The following is a 25,159-nucleotide window of genomic DNA, read 5'->3' as shown; positions in this document are numbered from 1 at the left end:
AAGTAACAGTAGAATATCTATATAATAAAACTATACATATAAACTATACATATTTACTACTATGCTATACATATGTACTATGACGTGCTATGACTACATACAATGCAATTATAGTGCTGTCTACATAACATGCTATAAGTCTTTATCAAATGCTATCTAAGTCTACATGAAATGCTATCTAAGGGGATGACTTCCTCCTGGGGGATCCTGAGACGTTCCAAGGCCAGTGAGTCCATGTATTTCCCAGTGGGACGTGGTCCTTGGTCTGCCCCGGGGCCTCCTCCCAGTGGGACGTGGTCCTTGGTCTGCCCCGGGGTCTCCTCCCAGTGGGACGTGGTCCTTGGTCTGCCCCGGGGTCTCCTCCCAGTGGGATGTGATCCTTGGTCTGCCCAGGGGTCTCCTCCCAGTGGGACGTGATCCTTGGTCTGACTTGATCCTTGGTCTGCCCCGGGGGTCTCCACCCAGTGGGACAGTGATCCTTGGTCTGCCCCTGGGTCTCCTCCCAGTGGGATGTGATCCTTGGTCTGACGTGATCCTTGGTCTGCCCCGGGGGTCTCCTCCCAGTGGGACGTGATTCTTGGTCTGCCCAGGGGTCTCCTCCCAGTGGGACGTGATCCTCGGTCTGCCCCGGGGTCTCCTCCCAGTGGGACGTGATCCTTGGTCTGACGTGATCCTTGGTCTGCCCCGGGGGTCTCCTCCCAGTGGGACGTGATCCTCGGTCTGCCCCGGGGTTCTCCTCCCAGTGGGATGTGATCCTTGGTCTGCCCCGGGGTCTCCTCCCAGTGGGACGTGCCTTGAGGACCTCCCTAGGGAGACGCCCGAGAGGCATCCTAACCAGATGCCCCGAGCCACCTAACCTGGCCCCTTTCCAGGCGAAGGAGCAGCGGTTCTACTCCGAGTCTCTCTCGCTTGACTGTACTCGGCCTCCTCCAGGAGCTGACCTCTCTGGACGTCAGTTCCTGAAGGTTCTACTACTACTACTACTGCTACTGGGCACCTACCGCCCCCTAGTGGTAGGTGGCGTCTAAGGAGTTAATAATACTGTACCTTGTTTATTGCCCTTCAGATCCCTCCTCAGATCGGCCTCCTCCAGGAGCTGACCTCTCTGGACGTCAGCCGTAACGCCGCCCTGCGCTCCTTCCCCGACGAGATGGGCAGGCTGGCCCGCCTCTGGGACCTCCCCCTGGACGGGCTCCGCCTCCAGCTGGACCTCAAGCACATCGGCAGCAAGACCAAAGACATCGTGCGGTCAGTCAGTGTTGTTTTTGTCGACTAAAAACTAAATTTGTGGTGTGTGGAGTTTGGAGTGTGTGGAGTTTGCATGTTCTCCCCGTGTCCCCTAGGGTAGGTACCCTCACATGTTCTCCCCGTGTCCCCTAGGGTAGGTACCCTCACATGTTCTCCCCGTGTCCCCTAGGGTAGGTACCCTCACATGTTCTCCCCGTGTCCCCTAGGGTAGGTACCCTCACATGTTCTCCCCGTGTCCCCTAGGGTAGGTACCCTCACATGTTCTCCCCGTGTCCCCTAGGGTAGGTACCCTCACATGTTCTCCCCGTGTCCCCTAGGGTAGGTACCCTCACATGTTCTCACCGTGTCCCCTAGGGTAGGTACCCTCACATGTTCTCACCGTGTCCCCTAGGGTAGGTACCCTCACAAAAAACATGCAGTAATCCTGGTTTCTAAACTGCCTCGACTGAAACTAATACATTCCAGGTGACTAAAATGTGACTAAAAGTAAGTGAAAACTATTCAAAAGACTATGAACTAAAACTAAATCAGAATGTGCTGCCAAAATCAACACTAGTGGTTCTCCTCCCATGCATGTAGGTTCCTCCAGCAGCGTCTAAAGAAGGCCGTTCCCTACACCAGGATGAAGCTCATCGTGGTGGGCAACGCGGGCAGCGGTAAGAGCACGCTGCTCCAGCAGCTGATGAAGAGGAAGCGGGCCCAGTGGTACGGGCCGTACGGCGCCGAGCGGGGCGGAGCCGCCGTGGGCATCGACGTCCGAGACTGGACCATCCGGGAGAAGGACCGGAAGAGCACGCTCAACGTCTGGGACTTCTCAGGTGCGTTTGACTCTGGACATGCTGGGGTTAGACTGATGGGGTTAGACTGATGGGGTTAGATTGATGGGGTTAGACTGATGGGTTAGACTGATGGGTTAGACTGATGGGTTAGACTGATGGGTTAGACTGATGGGTTAGACTGATGGGTTAGACTGATGGGTTAGACTGATGGGGTTAGACTGATGGGTTAGACTGATGGGTTAGACTGATGGGTTAGACTGATGGGGTTAGACTGATGGGTTAGACTGATGGGTTAGACTGATGGGTTAGACTGATGGGTTAGACTGATGGGTTAGACTGATGGGGTTAGACTGATGGGTTAGACTGATGGGTTAGACTGATGGGTTAGACTGATGGGTTAGACTGATGGGTTAGACTGATGGGGTTAGACTGATGGGGTTAGACTGATGGGTTAGACTGATGAGGTTAGACTGATGGGTTAGACTGATGGGGTTAGACTGATGGGTTAGACTGATGGGTTAGACTGATGGGTTAGACTGATGGGTTAGACTGATGGGTTAGACTGATGGGTTAGACTGATGGGTTAGACTGATGGGTTAGACTGATGGGTTAGACTGATGGGTTAGACTGATGGGTTAGACTGATGGGGTTAGACTGATGGGTTAGACTGATGGGTTAGACTGATGGGTTAGACTGATGGGGTTAGACTGATGGGTTAGACTGATGGGGTTAGACTGATGGGTTAGACTGATGGGTTAGACTGATGGGTTAGACTGATGGGGTTAGACTGATGGGTTAGACTGATGGGTTAGACTGATGGGTTAGACTGATGGGTTAGACTGATGGGTTAGACTGATGGGTTAGACTGATGGGTTAGACTGATGGGTTAGACTGATGGGTTAGATTGATGGGGTTAGACTGACGGGTTAGACTGATGGGTTAGACTGATGGGTTAGACTGATGGGTTAGATTGATGGGGTTAGACTGATGGGTTAGACTGATGGGTTAGACTGATGGGTTAGACTGATGGGTTAGACTGATGGGTTAGACTGATGGGTTAGACTGCTGGGGTTAGACTGATGGGTTAGACTGATGGGGTTAGACTGATGGGTTAGACTGATGGGGTTAGACTGATGGGTTAGACTGATGGGTTAGACTGATGGGTTAGACTGATGGGTTAGACTGATGGGTTAGACTGATGGGGTTAGACTGATGGGTTAGACTGATGGGTTAGACTGATGGGGTTAGACTGATGGGGTTAGACTGATGGGGTTAGACTGATGGGTTAGACTGATGGGTTAGACTGATGGGTTAGACTGATGGGTTAGACTGATGGGTTAGACTGATGGGTTAGACTGATGGGTTAGACTGATGGGTTAGACTGATGGGTTAGACTGATGGGTTAGACTGCTGGGGTTAGACTGATGGGTTAGACTGATGGGGTTAGACTGATGGGTTAGACTGATGGGTTAGACTGATGGGTTAGACTGATGGGTTAGATTGATGGGGTTAGACTGATGGGTTAGACTGACGGGTTAGACTGATGGGTTAGACTGATGGGTTAGACTGATGGGTTAGACTGATGGGTTAGACTGATGGGTTAGACTGATGGGTTAGACTGATGGGTTAGACTGATGGGTTAGACTGATGGGTTAGACTGATGGGTTAGACTGATGGGTTAGACTGATGGGGTTAGACTGATGGGTTAGACTGATGGGTTAGACTGATGGGGTTAGACTGATGGGGTTAGACTGATGGGGTTAGACTGATGGGTTAGACTGATGGGTTAGACTGATGGGTTAGACTGATGGGTTAGACTGATGGGGTTAGACTGATGGGTTAGACTGATGGGTTAGACTGATGGGTTAGACTGATGGGTTAGACTGATGGGTTAGACTGATGGGTTAGACTGATGGGGTTAGACTGATGGGTTAGACTGATGGGTTAGACTGATGGGTTAGACTGATGGGGTTAGACTGATGGGTTAGACTGATGGGTTAGACTGATGGGGTTAGACTGATGGGTTAGACTGATGGGTTAGACTGATGGGTTAGACTGATGGGTTAGACTGATGGGGTTAGACTGATGGGTTAGACTGATGGGTTAGACTGATGGGGTTAGACTGATGGGTTAGACTGATGGGTTAGACTGATGGGGTTAGACTGATGGGTTAGACTGATGGGTTAGACTGATGGGGTTAGACTGATGGGTTAGACTGCTGTAAAATAATAAAAAGGATATAAAAATAAGGAGAATAGTACAAAGTTGATTTTGTTTTTATTTTTAACCCATTCAGATCTGAGATCAGATTAAAAAAATGTCTATTACATCCTGACAGTTTCATTATTAACCCATTCTGACCTGAGATCAGATAAAAAAAATGTCAGTCGTTCTTCGATTTTTCAAAAATAGCAGACCTACAAGCTCGTAGCGCGCCACTCGGTGGCGCGCTATGAGCTTGTAGGTCTGCTATTTTTCAATAGCTAAAGCATAACATGATGCCAACACCAAAATGGGTGCCGGTTCAGAATGGGTTAAAAGTATATCAATTTCACAACTGAAAGTATCATTTATTTTGTGGATTTTCCATGTTCTTTAGTACATGTGTCAAACTTAAACTAGGGTAGACTTCTGTAGCAGTACTTTAACTGGTTATATAACTTAAGAACTTTCCTTCTTCAGCGATCCGAGACATTCACACTGCTGTTCACTTCCTCGTTTACGGCCGACTAAACTGTCTCACTGTGCGTGCGTGCGTGCGTGCGTGCGTGCATGCGTGCGTGCGTGCGTGCGTGCGTGCGTGCGTGCGTGCGTGCGTGTGTGTGTGCACATGCTCAGGAGTATAGACCGATTCACAGAGGGGTGCCCTGGGCGCGGCCATTACTGAGGGGTAATCCATGGAGCAGGTGCTCCATAGGCCAGGTGTAGCTAATCAGTGCTGCTGTGCTTAATGGTACACCTCAGTAATGGCCGCACCCAGGAAACCCTCTGTGAATCGGTCTATACTGTGTGTTGCATGTGGCTGCACTAGTGTGTGCTGCACTACACTGCCATCTGCTGGCCACAGTGCTGTACTACACTGCCATCTGCTGGCCCCACCACAGCTGTATTGAATGCAGTTAGAGAATGATTCACATCTGTATTCTGTACATTACAAGGTGGAGAAGAGTTCTCTTCCTCTCTCCAATATTTGTATTATTAGTATTATTAGTATTATTATATTCTTTTCAGACCTGAGGGTCAGGGCCAGGGTTAGGGTTAGACCCCCGAGGTTACCTGCAATTGGCCGCCGACCCCCTTCTGAAAATATGTAGTTCCAGGGACCCCCCCCCCCCAGAAGCAAAGATTTGAGTTAAAAACGTTCGCTCTGAAAGAATATGTATATATTAAAATATTTGCGCCACATTTGCACGATTTAAGAAAGAATAGCTAAAGCATAATTTAATGCTTAAAACACCAAAAGTGGTTCCCGTCCAGAATTGGTTAAAACCCCTTTTGGTGTTATGTTATGCTTTAACTATTGAAAAATAGCAGATCTACAAGCTCATAGACCTACGAGCTTGTAGGTCTGCTATTTTTTTAAAAAATCGAAGAACGACTGACATAGAAACATAGCTTTTTCAGAGAACTGTCAGGATGTAGAAGACATTTTTAGAATCTGATCCCAGGTCAGAATGGGTTATTATTATTATTATTATTATTATTATTATTATTATTATTATTATTATTATTATTATTATTATTATTATTATTAACCCATTCTGAACGGGCACCCATTTTGGTGTCGGCATCATGTTATGCTTTAGCTATTGAAAAATAGCAGATCTACAAGCTCATAGCGCGCCACCGAGTGGCACGCTACGAGCTTGTAGGTCTGCTATTTTTGAAAAATCGAAGAGCGACTGACATTTCTAGAATCTGATCTCAGGTCAGAATGGGTTAATCAGACCAGTGTGTGTCCAGTGGAAACCTCTTATGAATCTGATCTCAGGTCAGAATGGATTAATTATGTTAATGTGTGTCCAGGTGGAGAGGAGTTCCGCGGGTCCCACCCTCACTTCCTGTCCCCCAGAGCGTTGTACCTGGTGGTCTATGACCTCAGCAAAGGAGCCAGTCAGGTCGACGCCCTGAAACCATGGCTGTTCAACATCAAGGTAGACTTACAGTAGATAGCATCTGACACAGACTCAATATACAGCTGACCCTCGAACGGATCGGTCGCACTTCAGAGAGCTCCCCAGACAACAGCGATTTTTAGCTATGTTTTCAACCTTTTCCGCCTTTTTCCTCCTCTTCATGCTATGGATTACGGACGCATACTTTAATCCAACAAGGACCTTACACCACCATGAAGAGATGGAACGTCACGGAATCGAAGCGGAGGAGTTTCACAGCGATTTTTACCTTCTAACTGGCGTTGAATGTAAACACATTTCTTTTGGATCAGCAGCGATTCATGGCCTGTTAACAGCGAACCCGAATCGCAAGTACAAGCCCCCGACTGGCAAGATGGATCGCAGAACTGTGATTATTCTTTTCTTGTTACTATCGGGAGATATTCACTTCAATCCTGGACCGGTTACCCGATCACAAGCAAGACTGCACTCACAGCAGCAACTGTTGCTTCCGCAAACAACGGCCGTTCCCATCGCAACGCACCACGGCTTCCACGCCTTCCAGAGCGCCGCGAGCGCCTCGAGCGCCTCCCCCACGGAACGGACCACGGACGCAACTTCAAGATCAGCCCATGAACTGCAGACAACCAACGCCAGCGGACCCCCACATACCACCGCAGGCGTCTTGTTCGCCAAAGCCACCCCAGCGGCAGTGATCATGGAGCTGAACGAGGAACACCACCCCCTCCCCCACACCCACAGTCAACCCAGGACTACAGAGGATAATAGACCACCCATTCCCACCCCAGCCACGGACCCAGACACCAGGATGGATCTGACCTGGCCTACAGACATGTCCAGACATGTTCAGACATGTTCAGACACCCCCCACATTCCACCGCCCCTCCCCACTCACACCTCAGCCACGGACATTCAACCGCCCATCCTCAGTCACACCTCTGAGTACTACAACACAGACGAAATTAACACAATCGTCGCATCCAACGGCCTTCACCTGTTCCATTTGAATGTGAATAGCTTGAGTCCCAAACTAGCTGAGATCAGACATCTGTTCCAGAACGGTAAGGCAAACATACTGTGTTTCTCTGAAACTAAACTTGATGAGTCTACTAAAGACCCAGAGATTGAAATAGAAAATTACTCAGTCATTAGAAATGACAGAAACAGGCATGGTGGTGGCGTGTGCATGTATATTCACCAAGATACTGAATACATTACTCGTACTGACTTGCAGCATGATGAAATTGAAACTGTGTGGGTTGAATTAATTTTCAAAAATGCTAAATCGGTATTAGTGGGCACCGTCTATAGACCGCCCGATCAGAATGGGTTCTATGATATACTTGAGGGGTGCTTAGCTGGGGAGGAATGTGTAGAGAAGATCCTGATTGGCGACTACAATACGGATATGCGTCATAAGGAAGCTCCTGTGTTCAAGTCATTTAGTCGGTTTTGTGATCTGCATAGTATCAGTCAGCTAATTACCCAACCCACAAGAGTGTGTGATTCTTCTCAAACTGTCATTGATCTCATTCTGACCTCGGACAAATCCAGAATCTCAAAGAAAGGGGTTATTGTATGTGGGCTCAGTGATCATTTTATGATTTTCTGTACCCGCAAAATACAAAAACTAAAGTTTGACTGTCACAAAACAGTCATATCTAGGGACCTCAAAACCTACTCTAGTGAGGCCTTTAACCTTGAACTGGAGAATCTGGATTGGTCCGATGTGCTCAGGAGCTCACTAGTCGAAGAAGCATGGCTTGGCTTTAAAACCAAATTTACATCAGTACTAAACATCATGGCTCCTTTGAGAACCGTCAGGGTCAAAACCCGCTCGGAGCCATGGATGAATTCGGACATACTGACTGCAATGAAAGCCAGAGACAACAAATGCTCTGAACTTCTTAAATGCAAGTCCAAACTAGCCAAGTGCAAGCGCTTCGACAGTGATCTCCAAACCAAACTGTGCAACCTAAAAGCCCAGTGTAACAAGCTAAGAAACGGTGTAATTGCCATGACCAAATCAGCCAAATGTAACTTTATCAATGATAAAGCCGAGGAAATCAAAAACAATCCTCGGGAGCTATGGAAGTTACTAAACAACCAACTAGGCTGTGGTCGGAAACTAAAAACCAGGTTTACTAACATAAACATCAAATCGAATAACACCCTCATCACTGACAAACTCGATGTAGCCAACCACTTGAACATCTTCTTTACAAACATTGCAACAAAGCTGGTTAGCAAACTGCCCTCCCACTCTGGGCGTTTTGGTGTAGAGCACATCAAAGCCTTCTACAAAAACCTTGGTGTTTGTAAAGATGATTTTAAAATGGCAATGGTAACAACCGAGGAGGTACTTAAAAAACTGAGTGCCCTCCAACCCCACAAGGCCACTGGCCATGACAATATTCCCTCCAAATTTCTCAGAGACTCAGCCTTTTCCATAGCTCCAGTCATCACCCACATAGTTAACCTCTCCATCAAACAGGGACAGGTCCCCCAAGATTTTAAACTGGCCAAAGTAACCCCCTTGTACAAAAAAGGGAGTAAATTAGAACCCGGCAACTACCGCCCTATTTCTATTCTAAGCTCCATCTCGAAAGTGATGGAAAAAATAGTCTATGAACAGGTTGAAAAGTATCTTGCCACTAATAAATTGCTGTACGAGTTCCAATCTGGTTTCAGAACATCCCACTCCACTGACACATGCCTCCTCTATTTGAGCGACCACATCAAACACGAGGTGGATGCTGGAAAATACTGCGGCATGGTCATGCTGGACCTCCAAAAGGCTTTTGACACCGTGAACCACTCCATACTGGTTAACAAGCTTAAAGCTATTGGTTTTGATAGCACATCAGTGAGCTGGATGCAATCCTACCTGGAGGGGAGAGAACAGATGGTGGAGGTGAACGGAACACTGTCCCCTCCCCTCCCAGTGAGCTGTGGCGTCCCACAAGGAAGCATACTAGGGCCTTTACTGTTCCTAATTTATGTTAACGACATGACTTCAGCTTGTGACTGCAACTTGTTCCTGTTCGCAGATGACTCAGCACTGCTGGTCTCGGACAGGAACAAACTGCAGGTTGAAAAGACCCTCAGCTCTGAACTCGGTAGAATCTGCACCTGGCTCGCTGATAACAAACTATCCTTACACCTGGGAAAAACTGAATCCATCCTCTTCGGATCAAATAGTAAACTCAGCAAGGCAGATGGCTTCTTGGTTAGAGTCGGTGACAGTATTATCACACGAAAAGATGAAATTACCTACCTAGGTTCCATCCTGGAGGCTAATCTTTCCGGTGATAAAATGGCCACCAACGTAATCAAAAAAGTCAATCAAAGAACAAGATTCCTTTACAGGATCTCCTCACTGGTCAGCAAAAACACCTTGAAGACCTTAACAGGAGCCCTCGTACAAGGTTTCTTTGACTATGCATCCACCTCTTGGTACCACAGCACCTCAAAGGCCCTTAAAACAAGGCTCCAGACCTCTCAAAACAAACTGGTCAGGCTCCTACTTGGCCTCACCCCCCGAACCCACCTCACCCCTGCCCACTTTGACAGGCTGGGATGGCTTAGGGTCGACGACAGAGTACAGCATCTTGCAATGGGTCTGGTCCACAAGATTCGATACACCACCAAGATACCCATGTACCTGTCTAAATACTTCCTTAATGTAAACGAAGTCCACACCCACAACACCAGAGGGAGTGCAACAAACCATGTACAACCCAGATTCGGCACAAACAAGGGACTAAATTATTTTCGCTCCTATGCCACCAAAATGTGGAACGCCCTACCAACAGTCATTAAGACATGTGAATCCCTTGACTCCTTCAAAACCGCTCTCAAAGGGCACCTACGGACGGCTGCAATTCGAAACTGGCCTCTGTAAAATCTGAATCCCCCCCACCCCCCCACCCCATTTTCCCTCACTGTATATTGTATCTTTTCCCTTTTTTGCTTCCCATATGATGAATTCCTGTTCTGTTCTTTACCTACAGAGAAATGTCTATTTGTATGTCTCTAAATGTTTGTATGTCCTTAAATGTTTTGATGAATTGAACAATGTGGACCCTGTTGTAAACAAGTGTAATGCTTAATTGGGTCGTCCACTCACAGTTGACAGTCTTTGTATTGAGTTTGTGCTTAAAATGTACTGTAAATTCTACAAACTGTTAATAAAGATTTCAATCAATCAATCAAGCATGTTACGTAGACAGCACTATAATTGCATTGTATGTAGTCATAGCACGCCATAGTACATATGTATAGCGTAGTATAGTATATATGTATAGTTTCATTATATAGATATTCCACTGTTACGTTCTTAGCTTACGCATATTTCATGATAAATGCTTTTATGTGATGTATTCCCATGCTTTTTTTGTTCTTGCTTAATGTAAGTCGCTCTGGATTAAGAGCGTCTGCTAGATGCCTACATTGTAAATTGTAATTGTAATTGTAAATTGTAATTGTAATTGTAAATTGTAATTGTAAAGGTAACAAACACCCTGAAACCATGGCTGTTATTATTATTACGCGTGTGTGAACGTCAACTTTCTCACGTTCAACTTCGTTCAAGTGTGAGTGTTCCCATAGAGCCTTCCAGGCACTAAGACACACCCCCAAAACAGGCCTTAATATCTAGCGGAAAACCCACCAATAAGTCCTTATTAACCGACACAAATTAACTAATCTTTCTCAGCCGTACAATTTCACTGGAGCGCGCAGCGCGCATATCTAACTGCATGATGATCCTGTCAGGCAGGCAGACAGACAGACAGACAGACAGACAGACAGGCAGACAGGCAGACAGACAGACAGACAGACAGACAGACAGACAGACACAGAACATCCCGACCCAAACACTGATGAAACGTGTTGTTTGACTAAACATAACAGTGCCACGAAAAATAGCTTCCAATATCTTGTTATTTTTGTTATGTGTCCATAATCGCCCCGACCGGCCAACAGAAGACATCTCCCTCCCACTGATGCCTGATTTATTATTCGTCGTACAGCGCGTTCCTTTGCTGAAAATAGCTGATCTACAAGCTCACAACGGTGTCTTCCCGTGTGGCTGTGTGGTCTGACCCCTCAGTGTGTTAACTCTGTCTCCCTCTATGTGCTGCCCTAGGCGGCGGCCCCTCTGTGCCCCCTCCTCCCAGTGGGGGCCCACAGTGTGTTTACTCTGTCTCCCTCTATGTGCTGCCCTAGGCGGTGGCCCCTCTGTGCCCCTCCTAGTGGGGGCCCACAGTGACTCTAACTCTGTCTCTCTATGTGCTGCTCTAGGCGGTGCCCCACTGTGCCCCCTCCTCCCAGTGGGGGCCCACAGTGACTCTAACTCTGTCTTTCTCTATGTGCTGCCCTAGGCGACGGCCCCTCTGTGCCCCGTCCTCCTAGTGGGGGCCCACAGTGTGTTAACTCCGTCTCCCTCTATGTGCTGCCCTAGGCGGCCCCTCTGTGCCCCCTCCTCCTAGTGGGGGCCCACAGTGTGTTAACTCTGTCTCCCTGTATGTGCTGCCCTAGGCGGCGGCCCCTCTGTGCCCCCTCCTCCCAGTGGGGGCCCACAGTGACTCTAACTCTGTCTTTCTCTATGTGCTGCCCTAGGCGACGGCCCCTCTGTGCCCCGTCCTCCTAGTGGGGGGCCCACAGTGTGGTAACTCTGTCTCCCTCTATGTGCTGCCCTAGGCGGCGGCCCCTCTGGGCCCCCTCCTCCCAGTGGGGGCCCACAGTGTGTTAACTCTGTCTCCCTGTATGTGCTGCCCTAGGCGGCGGCCCCTCTGTGCCCCCTCCTCCCAGTGGGGGCCCACAGTGTGGTAACTCTGTCTCCCTGTATGTGCTGCCCTAGGCGGCGGCCCCTCTGTGCCCCGTGCTCCTGGTGGGGACCCACAGCGACGTGGCCGAGGAGCCCCAGCTCCAGGCGTGTCTCTCCCGCATCCGAGGCGAGCTGCTCAACCACCAGGCCTTCCCCGCCATCCGAGACCACCACGCCACGGACGCCACCGACGACGGCAACGACACGCTGGCCCGGCTACGCAAGAGCATCGCTCGGGAGGTCACCGCCTTCAAGGTGAGGAGGTCACCGCCTTCAAGGTGAGGAGGTCACCGCCTTCAAGGTGAGGAGGTCACATCCTTCAGGGTGAGGAGGTCACCGCCTTCAGGGTGAGGTCACCTCCTTCAGGGTGAGGTCACCGCCTTCAGGGTGAGGTCACCTCCTTCAAGGTGAGGTCACCGCCTTCAGGGTGAGGTCACCACCTTCAGGGTGAGGAGGTCACCGCCTTCAAGGTGAGGTCACCTCCTTCAAGGTGAGGTCACCTCCTTCAGGGTGAGGAGGTCACCGCCTTCAGGGTGAGGTCACCTCCTTCAAGGTGAGGTCACCTCCTTCAAGGTGAGGTCACCGCCTTCAGGGTGAGGTCACCACCTTCAGGGTGAGGAGGTCACCGCCTTCAAGGTGAGGAGGTCACCGCCTTCAAGGTGAGGTCACCTCCTTCAGGGTGAGGAGGTCACCTCCTTCAAGGTGAGGAGGTCACCTCCTTCAGGGTGAGGTCACCGCCTTCAGGGTGAGGTCACCGCCTTCAGGGTGAGGTCACCACCTTCAGGGTGAGGAGGTCACCTCCTTCAGGGTGAGGTCACCGCCTTCAAGGTGAGGTCACCTCCTTCAGGGTGAGGAGGTCACCGCCTTCAGGGTGAGGTCACCTCCTTCAAGGTGAGGTCACCGCCTTCAGGGTGAGGTCACCTCCTTCAAGGTGAGGTCACCGCCTTCAGGGTGAGGTCACCGCCTTCAAGGTGAGGTCACCTCCTTCAGGGTGAGGAGGTCACCGCCTTCAGGGTGAGGTCACCTCCTTCAAGGTGAGGTCACCGCCTTCAGGGTGAGGTCACCGCCTTCAAGGTGAGGTCACCTCCTTCAGGGTGAGGTCACCTCCTTCAGGGTGAGGAGGTCACCGCCTTCAGGGTGAGGAGGTCACCTCCTTCAGGGTGAGGAGGTCACCTCCTTCAGGGTGAGGAGGTCACCTCCTTCAGGGTGAGGAGGTCACCTCCTTCAGGGTGAGGAGGTCACCGCCTTCAAGGTGAGGTCACCGCCTTCAAGGTGAGGAGGTCACCGCCTTCAGGGTGAGGTCACCGCCTTCAGGGTGAGGAGGTCACCTCCTTCAAGGTGAGGTCACCGCCTTCAGGGTGAGGTCACCTCCTTCAAGGTGAGGTCACCTCCTTCAAGGTGAGGTCACCTCCTTCAAGGTGAGGTCACCTCCTTCAGGGTGAGGAGGTCACCTCCTTCAGGGTGAGGTCACCTCCTTCAGGGTGAGGTCACCTCCTTCAAGGTGAGGTCACCTCCTTCAAGGTGAGGTCACCTCCTTCAGGGTGAGGAGGTCACCTCCTTCAGGGTGAGGAGGTCACCTCCTTCAGGGTGAGGTCACCGCCTTCAGGGTGAGGAGGTCACCTCCTTCAAGGTGAAGTCACCGCCTTCAGGGTGAGGTCACCTCCTTCAAGGTGAGGTCACCTCCTTCAAGGTGAGGAGGTCACCGCCTTCAAGGTGAGGAGGTCACATCCTTCAGGGTGAGGAGGTCACCGCCTTCAGGGTGAGGTCACCTCCTTCAGGGTGAGGTCACCGCCTTCAGGGTGAGGTCACCTCCTTCAGGGTGAGGAGGTCACCGCCTTCAATGTGAGGTCACCTCCTTCAGGCTGAGGTCACCTCCTTCAGGGTGAGGAGGTCACCGCCTTCAAGGTGAGGTCACCTCCTTCAAGGTGAGGTCACCTCCTTCAGGGTGAGGTCACCGCCTTCAGGGTGAGGAGGTCACCGCCTTCAGGGTGAGGAGGTCACCGCCTTCAAGGTGAGGAGGTCACCTCCTTCAGGGTGAGGTCACCTCCTTCAGGGTGAGGAGGTCACCTCCTTCAGGGTGAGGAGGTCACCGCCTTCAGGGTGAGGTCACCTCCTTCAGGGTGAGGAGGTCACCGCCTTCAAGGTGAGGTCACCTCCTTCAAGGTGAGGTCACCTCCTTCAGGGTGAGGTCACCGCCTTCAGGGTGAGGAGGTCACCGCCTTCAGGGTGAGGAGGTCACCGCCTTCAAGGTGAGGAGGTCACCTCCTTCAGGGTGAGGTCACCTCCTTCAGGGTGAGGAGGTCACCGCCTTCAAGGTGAGGTCACCGCCTTCAGGGTGAGGAGGTCACCTCCTTCAGGGTGAGGAGGTCAACTCCTTCAGGGTGAGGAGGTCACCGCCTTCAAGGTGAGGTCACCTCCTTCAGGGTGAGGAGGTCACCGCCTTCAAGGTGAGGTCACCGCCTTCAAGGTGAGGAGGTCACCGCCTTCAGGGTGAGGTCACCGCCTTCAAGGTGAGGTCACCGCCTTCAAGGTGAGGAGGTCACCGCCTTCAAGGTGAGGTCACCGCCTTCAAGGTGAGGTCACCGCCTTCAAGGTGAGGAGGTCACCGCCTTCAAGGTGAGGAGGTCACCGCCTTCAAGGTGAGGAGGTCACCGCCTTCAAGGTGAGGTCACCTCCTTCAGGGTGAGGAGGTCACCGCCTTCAAGGTGAGGTCACCTCCTTCAAGGTGAGGTCACCGCCTTCAAGGTGAGGAGGTCACCTCCTTCAGGGTGAGGAGGTCACCTCCTTCAGGGTGAGGTCACCTCCTTCAGGGTGAGGTCACCTCCTTCAGGGTGAGGAGGTCACCGCCTTCAGGGTGAGGTCACCTCCTTCAGGGTGAGGTCACCTCCTTCAAGGTGAGGAGGTCACCGCCTTCAAGGTGAGGTCACCGCCTTCAAGGTGAGGTCACCGCCTTCAGGGTGAGGTCACCTCCTTCAGGGTGAGGTCACCGCCTTCAAGGTGAGGTCACCGCCTTCAAGGTGAGGTCACCTCCTTCAGGGTGAGGTCACCTCCTTCAGGGTGAGGTCACCGCCTTCAAGGTGAGGTCACCGCCTTCAAGGTGAGGTCACCTCCTTCAGGGTGAGGTCACCGCCTTCAAGGTGAGGTCACCGCCTTCAGGGTGAGGTCACCTCCTTCAGGGTGAGGTCACCACCTTCAAGGTGAGGTCACCGCCTTCAAGGTGAGGTCACCGCCTTCAAGGTGAGGTCACCTCCTTCAGGGTGAGGTCACCGCCTTCAAGGTGAGGTCACCGCCTTCAGGGTGAGGTCACCTCCTTCAGGGTGAGGTCACCTCCTTCAGGGTGAGGAGGTCACCGCCTTCAAGGTGAGGTCACCGCCTTCAAGGTGAGGTCACCTCCTTCAGGGTGAGGTCACCTCCTTCAAGGTGAGGTCACCGCCTTCAGGGTGAGGAGGTCACCGCCTTCAAGGTGAGGTCACCTCCTTCAGGGTGAGGAGGTCACCGCCTTCAGGGTGAGGAGGTCACCGCCTTCAAGGTGAGGTCACCTCCTTCAGGGTGAGGAGGTCACCGCCTTCAAGGTGAGGTCACCGCCTTCAAGGTGAGGTCACCGCCTTCAGGGTGAGGAGGTCACCACCTTCAGGGTGAGGTCACCTCCTTCAAGGTGAGGTCACCTCCTTCAGGGTGAGGAGGTCACCTCCTTCAAGGTGAGGTCACCTCCTTCAGGGTGAGGTCACCTCCTTCAGGGTGAGGAGGTCACCGCCTTCAAGGTGAGGTCACCGCCTTCAAGGTGAGGTCACCGCCTTCAGGGTGAGGAGGTCACCGCCTTCAAGGTGAGGTCACCGCCTTCAAGGTGAGGTCACCTCCTTCAGGGTGAGGTCACCTCCTTCAGGGTGAGGTCACCTCCTTCAGGGTGAGGAGGTCACCGCCTTCAAGGTGAGGTCACCTCCTTCAGGGTGAGGTCACCTCCTTCAGGGTGAGGAGGTCACCGCCTTCAAGGTGAGGTCACCTCCTTCAAGGTGAGGTCACCTCCTTCAGGGTGAGGTCACCTCCTTCAGGGTGAGGTCACCTCCTTCAAGGTGAGGAGGTCACCGCCTTCAGGGTGAGGTCACCTCCTTCAAGGTGAGGAGGTCACCGCCTTCAAGGTGAGGTCACCTCCTTCAGGGTGAGGTCACCTCCTTCAGGGTGAGGTCACCTCCTTCAAGGTGAGGTCACCGCCTTCAAGGTGAGGTCACCTCCTTCAGGGTGAGGTCACCGCCTTCAAGGTGAGGTCACCTCCTTCAAGGTGAGGTCACCTCCTTCAAGGTGAGGTCACCTCCTTCAGGGTGAGGAGGTCACCGCCTTCAGGGTGAGGAGGTCACCTCCTTCAGGGTGAGGTCACCGCCTTCAAGGTGAGGTCACCTCCTTCAAGGTGAGGTCACCTCCTTCAGGGTGAGGTCACCTCCTTCAGGGTGAGGTCACCTCCTTCAAGGTGAGGAGGTCACCGCCTTCAGGGTGAGGTCACCTCCTTCAAGGTGAGGAGGTCACCGCCTTCAGGGTGAGGTCACCTCCTTCAAGGTGAGGTCACCTACTTCAGGGTGAGGAGGTCACCGCCTTCAGGGTGAGGTCACCTCCTTCAAGGTGAGGTCACCTCCTTCAGGGTGAGGTCACCTCCTTCAGGGTGAGGTCACCGCCTTCAAGGTGAGGTCACCTCCTTCAGGGTGAGGTCACCGCCTTCAGGGTGAGGTCACCGCCTTCAAGGTGAGGTCACCTCCTTCAAGGTGAGGTCACCTCCTTCAGGGTGAGGTCACCTCCTTCAGGGTGAGGAGGTCACCGCCTTCAAGGTGAGGAGGTCACCGCCTTCAGGGTGAGGTCACCGCCTTCAAGGTGAGGTCACCTCCTTCAGGGTGAGGAGGTCACCGCCTTCAAGGTGAGGTCACCGCCTTCAGGGTGAGGTCACCTCCTTCAAGGTGAGGTCACCTCCTTCAGGGTGAGGAGGTCACCGCCTTCAAGGTGAGGTCACCGCCTTCAGGGTGAGGTCACCGCCTTCAGGGTGAGGTCACCTCCTTCAAGGTGAGGTCACCGCCTTCAGGGTGAGGTCACCGCCTTCAAGGTGAGGTCACCTCCTTCAAGGTGAGGAGGTCACCGCCTTCAGGGTGAGGAGGTCACCTCCTTCAGGGTGAGGAGGTCACCGCCTTCAGGGTGAGGTCACCTCCTTCAGGGTGAGGAGGTCACCTCCTTCAGGGTGAGGTCACCGCCTTCAGGGTGAGGAGGTCACCGCCTTCAAGGTGAGGTCACCTCCTTCAAGGTGAGGAGGTCACCGCCTTCAAGGTGAGGAGGTCACCGCCTTCAGGGTGAGGAGGTCACCTCCTTCAAGGTGAGGAGGTCACCTCCTTCAAGGTGAGGAGGTCACCTCCTTCAGGGTGAGGAGGTCACCTCCTTCAGGGTGAGGAGGTCACCGCCTTCAGGGTGAGGTCACCTCCTTCAGGGTGAGGTCACCTCCTTCAAGGTGAGGAGGTCACCGCCTTCAAGGTGAGGTCACCTCCTTCAGGGTGAGGTCACCTCCTTCAGGGTGAGGAGGTCACCGCCTTCAAGGTGAGGTCACCTCCTTCAGGGTGAGGAGGTCACCGCCTTCAAGGTGAGGTCACCTCCTTCAGGGTGAGGTCACCTCCTTCAGGGTGAGGTCACCGCCTTCAAGGTGAGGTCACCTCCTTCAGGGTGAGGTCACCTCCTTCAAGGTGAGGAGGTCACCGCCTTCAAGGTGAGGTCACCTCCTTCAGGGTGAGGTCACCGCCTTCAAGGTGAGGTCACCTCCTTCAGGGTGAGGTCACCGCCTTCAAGGTGAGGTCACCGCCTTCAAGGTGAGGTCACCGCCTTCAAGGTGAGGTCACCTCCTTCAGGGTGAGGTCACCGCCTTCAAGGTGAGGTCACCGCCTTCAGGGTGAGGAGGTCACCGCCTTCAAGGTGAGGTCACCGCCTTCAAGGTGAGGTCACCTCCTTCAGGGTGAGGTCACCTCCTTCAGGGTGAGGTCACCTCCTTCAGGGTGAGGAGGTCACCGCCTTCAAGGTGAGGTCACCGCCTTCAAGGTGAGGTCACCTCCTTCAGGGTGAGGTCACCTCCTTCAAGGTGAGGTCACCTCCTTCAGGGTGAGGTCACCTCCTTCAGGGTGAGGTCACCAAGGTGAGGTCACCTCCTTCAGGGTGAGGTCACCTCCTTCAGGGTGAGGAGGTCACCTCCTTCAGGGTGAGGAGGTCACCTCCTTCAGGGTGAGGTCACCTCCTTCAAGGTGAGGAGGTCACCTCCTTCAGGGTGAGTTCACCTCCTTCAGGGTGAGGTCACCTTCAGGGTGAGGTCACCGCCTTCAGGGTGAGGAGGTCACCGCCTTCAGGGTGAGGTCACCTCCTTCAGGGTGAGGTCACCTCCTTCAAGGTGAGGTCACCTCCTTCAGGGTGAGGTCACCGCCTTCAGGGTGAGGTCACCTCCTTCAGGGTGAGGAGGTCACCGCCTTCAGGGTGAGGTCACCTCCTTCAAGGTGAGGAGGTCACCGCCTTCAAGGTGAGGTCACCTCCTTCAAGGTGAGGAGGTCACCTCCTTCAGGGTGAGGTCACCGCCTTCAGGGTGAGGTCACCTCCTTCAGGGTGAGGAGGTCACCGCCTTCAAGGTGAGGAGGTCACCGCCTTCAAGGTGAGGAGGTCACCTCCTTCAGGGTGAGGTCACCGCCTTCAGGGTGAGGTCACCTCCTTCAAGGTGAGGTCACCGCCTTCAAGGTGAGGTCACCTCCTTCAAGGTGAGGTCACCGCCTTCAAGGTGAGGTCACCTCCTTCAAGGTGAGGAGACGAGGGAGGTCACCACCTTCAAGGTGAGGAGGTCACCTCCTTCAGGGTGAGGTCACCGCCTTCAGGGTGAGGTCACCTCCTTCAAGGTGAGGTCACCTCCTTCAAGGTGAGGTCACCTCCTTCAAGGTGAGGTCACCTCCTTCAGGGTGAGGTCACCTCCTTCAGGGTGAGGAGGTCACCTCCTTCAGGGTGAGGAGGTCACCTCCTTCAAGGTGAGGTCACCTCCTTCAAGGTGAGGAGGTCACCTCCTTCAAGGTGAGGTCACCTCCTTCAAGGTGAGGAGACGAGGGAGGTCACCACCTTCAAGGTGAGGAGGTCACCTCCTTCAGGGTGAGGTCACCTCCTTCAGGGTGAGGAGGTCACCTCCTTCAGGGTGAGGTCACCTCCTTCAGGGTGAGGAGGTCACCTCCTTCAAGGTGAGGTCACCTCCTTCAGGGTGAGGTCACCTCCTTCAAGGTGAGGTCACCTCCTTCAAGGTGAGGTCACCGCCACCGGAGACAAGGGGCAGGGACGGATTAACCCCCACGAGGGCCCCTGGGGCCGGTAATCTTTGCACCAGTGACCCATCACAGCATCAACCTCTCCCTCCGCTCTGCCCTGCGTCCAACAGATCCAGGGTCAGGCTGTGATGGGTCCGCTGGTCCCAGACCAGTGACCCATCACAGCATCAACCTCTCCCTCCGCTCTGCTCTTTGTCCAACAGATCCAGGGTCAGGCTGTGATGGGTCCGCTGGTCCCAGACCAGTGACCCATCACAGCATCAACCTCTCCCTCCGCTCTGCCCTGCGTCCAACAGATCCAGGGTCAGGCTGTGATGGGTCCGCTGGTCCCAGACCAGTGACCCATCACAGCATCAACCTCTCCCTCCCGCTCTGCTCTTTGTCCAACAGATCCAGGGTCAGGCTGTGATGGGTCCGCTGGTCCCAGACCAGTGACCCATCACAGCATCAACCTCTCCCTCCGCTCTGCTCTTTGTCCAACAGATCCAGGGTCAGGCTGTGATGGGTCCGCTGGTCCCAGACCAGTGACCCATCACAGCATCAACCTCTCCCTCCCGCTCTGCTCTTTGTCCAACAGATCCAGGGTCAGGCTGTGATGGGTCCGCTGGTCCCAGACCAGTGACCCATCACAGCATCAACCTCTCCCTCCGCTCTGCTCTTTGTCCAACAGATCCAGGGTCAGGCTGTGATGGGTCCGCTGGTCCCAGACCAGTGACCCATCACAGCATCAACCTCTCCCTCCCGCTCTGCTCTTTGTCCAACAGATCCAGGGTCAGGCTGTGATGGGTCCGCTGGTCCCAGACCAGTGACCCATCACAGCATCAACCTCTCCCTCCGCTCTGCTCTTTGTCCAACAGATCCAGGGTCAGGCTGTGATGGGTCCGCTGGTCCCAGACCAGTGACCCATCACAGCATCAACCTCTCCCTCCGCTCTGCTCTTTGTCCAACAGATCCAGGGTCAGGCTGTGATGGGTCCGCTGGTCCCAGACCAGTGACCCATCACAGCATCAACCTCTCCCTCCCGCTCTGCTCTTTGTCCAACAGATCCAGGGTCAGGTGGTGATGGGTCCGCTGGTCCCAGACCAGTGACCCATCACAGCATCAACCTCTCCCTCCCGCTCTGCTCTTTGTCCAACAGATCCAGGGTCAGGCGGTGATGGGCCAGCTGGTCCCAGACAGCTACGTGGAGCTGGAGAGGCGCGTCCTCCAGGAGAGAGCCAGGGTTCCTCCAGACTTCCCGGTCCTCGACCACCTCCAGATGCTGCAGCTGGTCCAGGACAGCCAGCTGCAGCTGGACCCGGAGGAGCTCCCGCACGCCGTGCACTTCCTCAGCGAAGCCGGTGAGATTATAGCCCCGTTCTGACCTGAGATCAGATTCTAATCCTGTCTTCTACATCCTGACCGTTTTCCATTCTGACCTGAGATCAGATTAAAAAAAAATGTCTTCTACATCCTGACAGTTTTCCATTCTGACCTGAGATCAGATTCTAAACATGTCTTCTACATATTGACAGTTTACCATTCTGACCTGAGATCAGATTCTAAACATGTCTTCTACATCCTGACAGGTTTCCATTCTGACCTGAGATCAGATTCTATAAATGACTTCTACATCCTGACAGTTTTCCATTCTGACCTGAGATCAGATTCTAAAAATGTCTTCTACATCCTGACAGTTTTCCATTCTGACCTGAGATCAGATTCTAAAAGATGTCTTCTACATCCCTGACAGTTTTCCATTCTGACCTGAGATCAGATTCTAAAAAATGTCTTCTACATCCTGACCGTTTTCTGAAAAAGCTATGTTTCTATGTCAGTCGCTCTTCGATTTTTCAAAAATAGCAGATCTACAAGCTCATAGCGCGCCACTCGGTGGCGCGATACGAGCTTGTAGATCTGCTATTTTTCAATAGCTAAAGCATAACATACTGCTAACAGCAAAAGGGGTCCCCACCCAGAATGGGTTAATAATAATACTTTTCTGACCTTAGATCAGATTCTATAAATGTCTTCAGTTTTCTGAAAAAGCTATGTTTCTATGTCAGTGGTACTTCAATTTAAAAATAAATAGCAGATCTACAAGCTCGTAGCGCGCCACGCGGTGGGTTAACCCTGTCCCTAATGAATTGCAGGTGTTGTTGATAAGAGGAAAAGCTGTTTTCTGACTGTTGCATTCACCACGTTTGACTGTCTGTTACTCATGTTATTTGACTGTCTGTTACTCATGTTATTTGACTGTCTGTTACTCGTGTTATTTGACTGTCTGTTACTCGTGTTATTTGACTGTCTGTTACTCATGTTATTTGACTGTCTGTTACTCATGTTATTTGACTGTCTGTTACTCGTGTTATTTGACTGTCTGTTACTCGTGTTATTTGACTGTCTGTTACTCGTGTTATTTGACTGTCTGTTACTCATGTCATTTGACTGTCTGTTACTCGTGTTATTTGACTGTCTGTTACTCGTGTTATTTGACTGTCTGTTACTCGTGTTATTTGACTGTCTGTTACTCATGTTATTTGACTGTCTGTTACTCATGTTATTTGACTGTCTGTTACTCATGTTATTTGACTGTCTGTTACTCATGTTATTTGACTGTCTGTTACTCATGTTATTTGACTGTCTGTTACTCATGTTATTTGACTGTCTGTTACTCATGTTATTTGACTGTCTGTTACTCATGTTATTTGACTGTCTGTTACTCATGTTATTTGACTGTCTGTTACTCATGTTATTTGACTGTCTGTTACTCATGTTATTTGACTGTCTGTTACTCATGTTATTTGACTGTCTGTTACTCATGTTATTTGACTGTCTGTTACTCATGTTATTTGACTGTCTGTTACTCATGTTATTTGACTGTCTGTTACTCGTGTTATTTGCATTCAAAGTCTAGGATTTTGTAAGGTTAAATAAATATAAATTAATATCCACTCTAACGAACATTCTGCACCTCAGTTCTTTCAGCACACGTCCAAACTTCATCCTCAACCGTCAGCATCCAGTAGCACCTAATACAGGGATTTAGGTTACAGTTGTATTGTTGTATTGTCTGTGAACTGTATTGTATGTATTTGTCTGTGTTGAGGACCCCCTATGAACTGAGATGAGGCTCATCCTTTCAATAAAGCTACTGTATATAAGGGACTTCCACCAGAATAGCAGCAGCTGCAGCTACAGTTACTTCAGCACCATGGACAGCATCTAGAGTTACTTCAGCACCATGGACAGCAGCTACAGTTACTTCAGCACCATGGACAGCATATAGAGTTACTTCAGCACCATGGACGGCATCTAGAGTCACTTCAGCACCATGGACAGCATATAGAGTTACTTCAGGACCATGGACAGCAGCTACAGTTACTTCAGCACCATGGACAGCATATAGAGTTACTTCAGCACCATGGACAGCATATAGAGTTACTTCAGCACCATGGACAGCATATAGAGTTACTTCAGCACCATGGACAGCATCTAGAGTCACTTCAGCACCATGGACGGCATCTAGAGTTACTTCAGCACCATGGACAGCATCTAGAGTTACTTCAGCACCATGGACAGCAGCTACAGTTACTTCAGCACCATGGACAGCATATAGAGTTACTTCAGCACCATGGACAGCATCTAGAGTCACTTCAGCACCATGGACAGCATATAGAGTTACTTCAGGACCATGGACAGCAGCTACAGTTACTTCAGCACCATGGACAGCATATAGAGTTACTTCAGCACCATGGACAGCATATAGAGTTACTTCAGCACCATGGACAGCATATAGAGTTACTTCAGCACCATGGACAGCATCTAGAGTTACTTCAGCACCATGGACGGCATCTAGAGTCACTTCAGCACCATGGACAGCATCTAGAGTTACTTCAGCACCATGGACAGCAGCTACAGTTACTTCAGCACCATGGACAGCATATAGAGTTACTTCAGCACCATGGACAGCATCTAGAGTCACTTCAGCACCATGGACAGCATCTAGAGTTACTTCAGCACCATGGACAGCAGCTACAGTTACTTCAGCACCATGGACAGCATCTAGAGTTACTTCAGCACCATGGACAGCAGCTACAGTTACTTCAGCACCATGGACAGCATCTAGAGTTACTTCAGCACCATGGACGGCATCTAGAGTCACTTCAGCACCATGGACAGCATCTAGAGTTACTTCAGCACCTTGGACAGCAGCTAAAGTTACTTCAGCACCATGGACAGCAGCTACAGTTACTTCAGCACCATGGACAGCAGCTACAGTTACTTCAGCACCATGGACAGTGTGACCGGGGCATATCACTATTGTGAAGGACATGCATTTTGGCGGGCCTTGATGCCGTCATAATGACTGATTTTACACTTGCTGAAAATTTAAAAACTCATCGCAACACGACGCGTTGTGAGCTTGTAGATCGTCTATTTTCAGCATGAAACAAAGTGTAAAATTACTTATACTGGATCTCTTGTCCACTAGTCCCTTCCTAACATTTTAGTCTAGTTTTTATCGGTTGACGAAACCAACAGCATATTTAGTCTCAGTTTTAGTCATCATAGCTTAGTCTTTATTTAGTTTTTATGTAGTTTTCGTCACATGTTCATGTGTGCGTGCGTGCGTATGTCCATGTGTGTGTCAGATGGTCAGTCAACGTGCGCGGTGTCTCCTCAGGTGTTCTGTTAGGTGTTCTGGTGTCTCCTCAGGTGTTCTGTTAGATGTTCTGGTGTCTCCTCAGGTGTTCTGTTAGATGTTCTGTTAGATGTTCGGTGTCTCCTCAGGTGTTCTGTTAGATGTTCTGTTAGATGTTCTGGTGTCTCCTCAGGTGTTCTGTTAGATGTTCTGTTAGATGTTCGGTGTCTCCTCAGGTGTTCTGTTAGATGTTCTGTTAGATGTTCGGTGTCTCCTCAGGTGTTCTGTTAGATGTTCTGTTAGATGTTCGGTGTCTCCTCAGGTGTTCTGTTAGATGTTCTGTTAGATGTTCGGTGTCTCCTCAGGTGTTCTGTTAGATGTTCTGTTAGATGTTCTGGTGTCTCCACAGGTGTTCTGTTAGATGTTCGGTGTCTCCTCAGGTGTTCTGTTAGATGTTTGGTGTCTCCTCAGGTGTTCTGTTAGATGTTCTGTTAGATGTCTCGGTGTCTCCTCAGGTGTTCTGTTAGATGTTCGGTGTCTCCTCAGGTGTTCTGTTAGATGTTCGGTGTCTCCTCAGGTGTTCTGTTAGATGTTCTGTTAGATGTTCGGTGTCTCCTCAGGTGTTCTGTTAGATGTTCTGTTAGATGTTCTGGTGTCTCCTCAGGTGTTCTGTTAGATGTTCTGGTGTCTCCTCAGGTGTTCTGTTAGATGTTCTGTTAGATGTTCTGGTGTCTCCTCAGGTGTTCTGTTAGATGTTCTGGTGTCTCCTCAGGTGTTCTGTTAGATGTTCTGTTAGATGTTCGGTGTCTCCTCAGGTGTTCTGTTAGATGTTCTGTTAGATGTTCTGGTGTCTCCTCAGGTGTTCTGTTAGATGTTCTGGTGTCTCCTCAGGTGTTCTGTTCCACTATGACGACCCCGCCCTGCAGCTCCACGACCTCTACTTCATCAACCCCCAGTGGCTCTGCAACGTCATCTCACAGGTATGACCACTTCCTGTTTCCTGTCTGTGATACACACCGTCATCTCACAGGTATGACCACTTCCTGTTTACACACCGTCATCTCACAGGTAGGACCACTTCCCTTTTCTTTCTTTAACCCATTCTGACCTGAGATCAGATTCATACGCGGTTTCCACCGGACACACACTGGTTCTGATTAACCCATTCTGACCTGAGATCAGATTCTAAAAATGTCAGTCGCTCTTCGATTTTTCAAAAAATAGTAGACCTACAA

The 25,159-nt window shown here is 51.4% G+C and overlaps 1 protein-coding gene across 1 annotated transcript in view; it reads left to right on the top strand.

Moving 5' to 3' along the window:
• Positions 1 to 25,159, top strand: part of lrrk2 (leucine-rich repeat kinase 2) — a 191,666-nt gene that overhangs the window by 102,618 nt on the left and 63,889 nt on the right. The window contains exons 27-32 of the mRNA XM_083762898.1: positions 1,067 to 1,248; positions 1,828 to 2,066; positions 6,054 to 6,181; positions 12,027 to 12,248; positions 20,439 to 20,640; positions 24,816 to 24,904. Coding sequence (XP_083619024.1) covers positions 1,067 to 1,248; positions 1,828 to 2,066; positions 6,054 to 6,181; positions 12,027 to 12,248; positions 20,439 to 20,640; positions 24,816 to 24,904 — 1,062 coding nt within the window. The remainder of the gene's footprint in view (positions 1 to 1,066; positions 1,249 to 1,827; positions 2,067 to 6,053; positions 6,182 to 12,026; positions 12,249 to 20,438; positions 20,641 to 24,815; positions 24,905 to 25,159) is intronic.

This window comes from Protomyctophum parallelum, assembly GCF_964188405.1.
Source record: "Protomyctophum parallelum genome assembly, chromosome: 4".
Classification (NCBI taxonomy): domain Eukaryota; kingdom Metazoa; phylum Chordata; class Actinopteri; order Myctophiformes; family Myctophidae; genus Protomyctophum; species Protomyctophum parallelum.
The sequence above is the reverse complement of the archived record's forward strand: the minus strand, read 5'-3'. Positions and strand labels throughout refer to the sequence as shown.